This window comes from Heloderma suspectum, chromosome 13 (genome assembly GCF_057233095.1).
Source record: "Heloderma suspectum isolate Gila_16-S chromosome 13, 16-S_ref, whole genome shotgun sequence".
NCBI classification, from domain to species: Eukaryota; Metazoa; Chordata; class Lepidosauria; order Squamata; family Helodermatidae; genus Heloderma; species Heloderma suspectum.
Genome location: NC_139470.1, coordinates 2,262,882 through 2,269,707, shown reverse-complemented (window position 1 = coordinate 2,269,707; position 6,826 = coordinate 2,262,882). Strand labels below are relative to the sequence as shown.

At 53.2% G+C, this 6,826-nt stretch overlaps 1 protein-coding gene across 1 annotated transcript; it reads right to left on the bottom strand.

Moving 5' to 3' along the window:
- Positions 1-2,528: 2,528 nt before the first annotated feature.
- Positions 2,529-6,803, bottom strand: C13H12orf76 (chromosome 13 C12orf76 homolog). The gene is made up of 2 exons (XM_084820284.1): positions 6,565-6,803; positions 2,529-4,861 (listed from the first exon to the last, which is right to left on the bottom strand). The coding sequence occupies exons 1-2, from the start codon at positions 6,716-6,718 to the stop codon at positions 4,776-4,778; spliced, it is 240 nt and encodes a 79-aa protein (XP_084676410.1). The 5' UTR covers positions 6,719-6,803; the 3' UTR covers positions 2,529-4,775.
- Positions 6,804-6,826: the final 23 nt, after the last annotated feature.

The window sequence follows — 6,826 nt, the reverse complement described above, 5'->3', positions numbered from 1 at the left end:
CGGAAGAGGACGCGTCTCCTCGGCTGTTAGCCGCAAGAGCTCAGTGGAACCTCCTTGGCCGAAGCCAGTAATAACCCTCTAATAATGGACTCGGGTGGTGAGTGCCGACAGCTATGGAGCCAAAACAGAGCCACAGAAATGCGAGGGAGGGACTGGCATGTTCAGGGGAACACCTGAGGTTTGCAGAAGCACCCCCCCCAAATCTTTTTATAAAATGGAAGGATGCACACACACCCCCAACAGCCCAGTGAGGACTGAATATGCTCAGCTGCTATAGACTGCGGGATGCCAGCTGGAAAAGGGAAATGGCAGGTGGGGGAGTGGAAGTACCTGCTTGAGCTCCTTGCAGCTTCACAGTATCCTGGAGGACTGCGTGGCTGGCAGGCACAAACTCCCCTGGAGCTCCCCTGCGAGGCGGTGAGGAAGCACTCCCAGCTATTCGTTTCAGGCCCCACTTGTCTGTCTGAATACCAGATCCTGGGGATAAACTGGAGGGTAGCCATCAGTGTCACGCCTGGCTCGTGGGTGTTCCCAGAAGCTTGCAGGCTGTCCACTATTGGGAACTGGATGCCAGGTTGCATCAAGGACTACTTTTCTGATCCAGCAGGCTCTTGTACTCTTCAATATTTGTCTCCTTGGGTATGGTTTGTCTACCACGTGCCCTGTGGCAGAACTTAAAAGGCAGGGAGACCAGAGCAAGCAGGACTCCCATAAGAAGGGTGAACTTCATGTCAAACAACTCGCACTTCTTGCCAGCGACAGCTTAACAAGTGATCTTGCTCTTCAGGCCCCCAGTGTCTTTTCCTCCACAAAAAGTTTATCTTCCCAGCACCATAAACCAGCATTGTTGCTTCTGCAGTCTCTGGCCCTGGTCCCTTTTTATTCCTTCTTTGGTTTCGTGCTAGGAGTGTTTGATCATCACACAATTCATACATCGTCTTCTGCTCCAAAGGAACAGCAACGAAACGGCTTCGAATCACTCAGCTTATCACGGAGAACAGTCTGCAGGTGGAAGCCTGACATTTCTGTAGATGCATGGTGCTAAACCGACAGTGTCAGCTGAGGCCAGGTGGGTGCTTCAGAAAAACACATGTTAAGCCACGTAGGCATTTCCCCGACATTTAGCAAGTAAGTGGATCTTTTCGCTTTCAAAGCAGTGTAGCTCTTGCTAGGGTCAAGGGCTAACTGCTTTCAGACAAACAGAGACCTTTCCTAGTTCCTTAGATTGGAGCTTTATGTCAAATCCAGGAGCTTTTCTTTGCATGTTTATAGAAGGAACTGCAGAGCCGTGCCAAGCATTTTCCCTTGCAAATACCGTAAGAGTAGATTATTTCTGATGCTGCGTGGTCTGCCTCAATACGGCAGGACCACCGAAAGTGGTATTACTGGGTGGAGAATCTTGGTTTATTTTTCTAAACAACATTCTGGTCCTTATCACACAGGGATATTTGAAAGCGTTTGGGCAGTATCTGTTCATCTCAGAAGCCAGAGTTGAGTGGCTGGGGGTTGAACTGTAGTGGTCTGCATAACTCCCTGCTTCTCTCCCCACCCACCCACCCACCCCACCCTGCACATTTGACCAGCAAAACTGTAATTATACAAAAGAAGTAAAAATCTGCAAATCCGTTTAACTGGCCTAATTATACATGGCAGAGCTTGGGACTGCTTAAGTGCAGGATTCAATTTTTGAGCAGTTCTCACTTATATGTCCCTGTGCTTACTTAAGTTCATCTCAGCATGGGACTGTTGAGAAAAGTCTTGGCCTTGGGAACACCAAGTTCAAATCTCACCTCTGCCATGTACTTTGCTGGGTGGCCTTGGGCACCTCAGTGTCTCTCACCTATGCCCCCCACCCAATAAATAAAATAGGAACAGTGAAGCCTACCTCAAATGGTTGTTGTAAGAGATGAACAACACAAAGATTGCAAAATGCTTTGGATTCCAGAAAATAGGTGGACGGTAATAGCCAGGAATCCATTCTGCAGAGGCACAGTTTTATTACAGGCAGTCAAGGGTCACAACATCACCAGCTCTGAGCTCCTGCAACTGCAGGCTCATCGCCATCACAAAAGTGAAAGTGAAGGGAGGCCTGCACAGAATCCTCGCAAAAGTGACATTTATCCTGAAGTCAAGTAAACCAAAAATAAGTTAAGCAGTGACAAAATTAATCCCCCTATTAAATAGAAAAATGTTTCTAAAATATACACCAGCTAAATTCAGTTTGATAGTTAAAAAGTGCAAAACCAAAAACATGAAATCACAATATCAGCAACGAAAATGTACGTGTGCGATTTTTCTATGTGAACACTTTTGGCCTGCTTCTACATGTCTCCCAGCCGCTGGGGACTGCTGTGTTTAAACATGCATGAAAGATGTTGGCCACACGTCAGGCAGCTGTGAACACGTGACGCTCCTATTGCTGTCAATGCAGGGGCAAAAGTTAGGAACGTGCCTCCATTATCTGACCATGAGAACACTATATGCTCAGCATTCACTCACCTAAATTTGTGCTATTTTGTGCAGGCACCAGTTTTATATGTAGAATCCCCAGCTACAACAGTTTGACCTGGTTCACATGTTACAATATCCCAGAGTATGGGTTGAATATGGGCTGAGCATAGGCTGTTGAATCGTGGGCTGTCGTTACGTGCAAACCCTGCACTGTGGTTTAACTATGGGTTGTTAGCCACAAACAACCCAAGAGTTCACAACCTAACAACAAACCATAAGTTCTCTTCCTGGGTTCTTTGTGGTTAACAACCCATAGTTAAACCATAGTGCAGGGTCTGCGCATAACGACAACCCACGATCCAACAACAGCCCATACTCTGGGTTGCTGTTATGCGTGAACCAGGCATTTATCTTGGCCTTCCCCAAGCTGTTGCCCTCCAGGTGCGTTGGACTACGATCCCCAGCATCCCCCAGCCAGCATGGCCATGGGAGATTTACCAGTATACAAAGTAAACTCTAGTGGACCAATGAGAGGACAGCTCTCTATGCTGGCTGTGGATTATTGGAGTTGTAGTCCCAACACATCTGGAGGGCACCGGCTTGGGGAAGGCCAGTTGATCTGTTTCAAGTGAAAGGGCTCACACTCACACTGTTATGTGCATAAAGCAATCTGCCATCTCTGGAGAAGCCTGCACATCAGGGTACTGTCTACACAAAAGGAACTGCATGTGCCTGATTATGGTTCATGGTATAAAATGGTTGCAGGAAGATTGATGCATGAGAATAACTCACGGCAAAAGTAGGAGGCATCCTGCTGTCTGGAGAAAACAGAAAAAGCAAAGTGTGCCATGTGTGAAATAGAGACCTGCATCTCACGTCAGGATGCCTGCCTAGGAACCTGCCACAGCAAATGCTTTAGGGTTCAAAGTGTTAATCTGAAATTGGGCCCATCCTGCTGCACAGGGGAGAAAAACAGGCCTTTGACTGGTACGCCACAAATACTATTTCCTGAAAGCAGCTGGGTTCCTTTGAGATGGAGGCTGTGTACAGCCTCCTTTATCGTATCCCACATTCCTTCAACTGACTTGGTGAAACAGAAGCCTCCATCCCATACAGACAGAACTACAAGGTTAGTTTTAAGATGTCGTGCTACTGTTGAGAGTTCAGCTGGTGCAGTAAAGGGGATCTGCCAGACTGCCCAGTCCTAAAGTAGGAGTGGGGAACCTCTTTCAGCCCAGGGCCGCATTCCATTTCAGAGAAGCTCTCAGGGGCTGCATTCCAGCAGTGGGTGCACCTGAAAGCGGGGGGAGGGGGCGGAAATACCAATATATTTTAGCTGTAACGCTCTTACTGCCTAAGATGGAAGCAAAGCCCGCCCCAGTCTCACAGTCCCGTTTGTGAGCACCCCCAGCCGGTAACGAAGACTTTGGGGAGGCATTGCAACCTTTCAAAATAGGGGAAAACTGCGCAAAGGCCAGGAAACCATGTCAGTATTGGCAGTCGGGGGAAAGAGATCCCAGCTTTGGCCTGTGCTTCGATACCCCTGTCCTAAAGCACCCGTGCCAAGAATCAACTGCAATGCTCAATGATTTCCAAAATAAGAATGTATCAATATACTTGAGTGCTGCATATTGACCTTTCTCAAACGTGACAAACACGAGCACCCTGTGCTGCCCGCCCAGAAAGGGGCTCAGAAGCTCCCTGGGCAGAGTGGAAAGTGAACCCCCTGTCCAAAGAGCATTTGAGAGATGCAGTTTTCCAGGACACCCAAGAAGAGCAAACGACATCGAAAAACACAAGCCGTGCTTAGGAGGGTGTCAAAACCCCGTCTCCGCTGGAATATTAGTCCACGATTCTGAAGCTAAATACTGCTACTTTAACACACACGCGCATGCGCGCCAGAAATGTTCATAAATGCAGAGTCCTCCCCCTCATCCCACAGTTCCAGAGGAATCAAAAGGTTCTCTGCATTCTTGACAGTCTACAAACGTCGATGCAGCAGCCAACTTAAAACAGCCACCAGTAACATTTTTGCTCTGCTGAGCCACAACTTGCTAATGGTGCGGCCTGCCTCAGCCAGCCCATCTGTGGCACAACAATAACGGAGAGCGACCGGAGCAGGAGCAAACAGCTTTTGCAGCCAGGTGGAAGCAAAGCCCACCTCAGTCTCACGGCCCCATTTGCGAGCAGCCCCGGCCGGTTCAGAAGTTTGAGGTGGCAAGGAAGGTGGAGGCCAATGTCGGCATTCCAGTCTGGGCGTTTGGCGCCACTCTACACACCAGCCCCAAAGTGGAGTCGGGCCCTCCTGAAGATGCGGCTCCTGGTTACCGCCTGCGGATGGGCTTGTAAACACACACAGCCATCAGGATCATGGCAATGAGCAGAATGCTGAAGACGCTTCCCATCAGAACTGGCAAGAGGAAGGAAGAGAGGGGGGCTAGTAAGGAAGCGAGCAGGAAGGCATCCGGGAGCAGGTGGCATCATGGGATATATTCCCATCTTGTCAAGAGCAGGGATGTTATTCTTCAGCAGGTGTGGGCAACTTGTAGACCAAAAACATCTGGAGGGCCACAACTCCCAGCATCCCCCCCCCGGCTGTGTTAGCGAGTGCTGATGGGAGCTGTAGGCCAAAACATCTGGAAGGTCACAAGTTGCCCAGTCCTGTTCTTAAGAGAGAGAGCCACACGGATAAGGCTCTCCCCACAACCATTTCAATGGGGTGGGGCAGGCAGGACTGGCTGGGGATGATAGGAGCTGCAATCAAACATCTGGAAGGCACCAGGTTAGCGGAGGTTGCAGACAGGGCCTACTGCCACACCAAGATGCAGGCATCATTTAGGAATCCTATACATGTTTACGCTGAAGAAAGTCCCACTGTGTAAGTGCCAGATAAGCGTGTATAGGACTGCAGCCCACACTTCCTTTCAGTGGCTGACAGTCATTTATTATTCATTCATTCATGGGGCGTGACTGCAGCCTGCCTTTTGGCTTTAAGTACAAAAGCCAAAGCCAGCAACCTTCACATCTCAGCAACAATTGCTGTTGCCATATTTCTGCAAATTCCGGACAGTGGCGGTTGTCTTGGGTGAGTGGGCCAGGTTCCCCCCTCCCCTGCCCAACACTATGTCTAAAGGAGTGTGGTTTGGAGGAAGAGCACCGCTCCACTGCTGCCCTCGTGGAAAGGGAACGCGTGGCTTCCCAGCCTCGGCCAGCAGCTGCCTGGGGTCTGGGCCGTGCGACAGGGACAGGGGGGCAGCTCCCTGCCTGGGCTGGGCTGGGTGCTGGAATGGCCACATTGTCCCAGGCTGTGGCTGCAGGAAAGGGAAGGTGAAGTGCAGAAGGGAGAGGCAGAACTGGGGGATGGCGCCATCACGGGCTCCCTTTGGGCCTGCTGTTGCTGTTTTCCTGGCACCCCAGACAGGCTCTCCAGAGCCCATCTAGCCTACCCCTGGGGCTCCTTCCACGTTCACTGCCCCTGAACTGAGAACCTTGTCCTGCCAGCCCCTGGGCTATGGGCCCTTTGCCGCCACGCTCCCCTTCAGGACCCTGCAAGGAGCACAGAAGCGGGAACCGCAGATTGGGGGGGGCACACATCCTGACGTTATGCCCCCCAATCCCATTCCGGTGAGGTGCAGAGGCTTAAGTTAGGGCAGCCTTCCCCAACCCAGCGCCCGGCTACAACACCCATCATCCCCAGCCAGCATGCTGGGAGTTGTAGTCCAGCTCATCTCGAGGATCCTGGGCTGGGGAAGGCTAATGTAGAGGCCCCTCCTTCCAACCTGGGTGTATATGGAAGGCACCGCGTGACGGTTTGCGCACCCGGGCATCCGAGAGGGGTCCCTTGCTCCTACGCAGGGGGCTGTGGGGGGGTGACGAAGAGGAGTGCTCGGGGGGCCCAGGCGCCCGAGAGGCGTCCCCCCGCGCGCACAGCCTTCCCCGCGAGAGGCTAGAAGGGTGACAGGGCGGCCGTGGCCCAGGGGTCAGAGCAGCTTCCGTGCTCCGATGCAGGAGGCCAGAAAGGGCGGGTGCCAGGGGACCCAGGCGGCCGAGAGGGGCTCCCGGCCCCCCGGAAGCCGGCCCGGGCGGCGCAGGGGACCCGGCGCCCGGCCTCACCCGGGTTCTGCGTCTTGAGGACGGCGCAGGGCCGGCTCTGCCCCACCGGCGCCGCCTCCGTCTCCCCGCCGGCCTCGGCCAGCGCCACCGGCAGCAGCAGCAGCAGCATCGCGGCGCAGGGCAGGGCGCGGCTCCGGCTCCGGCTCCGCAGCATCCCCCGGGCAGCCCGAGCGGCGGCGGCGGCGGCGGCGGCATCGCCCGCCCCTCCGGCCCGGCCGGCGCCTCCCCCCGCCCCGCCCCGCCCCGCCCCGCCCCGCCCCCG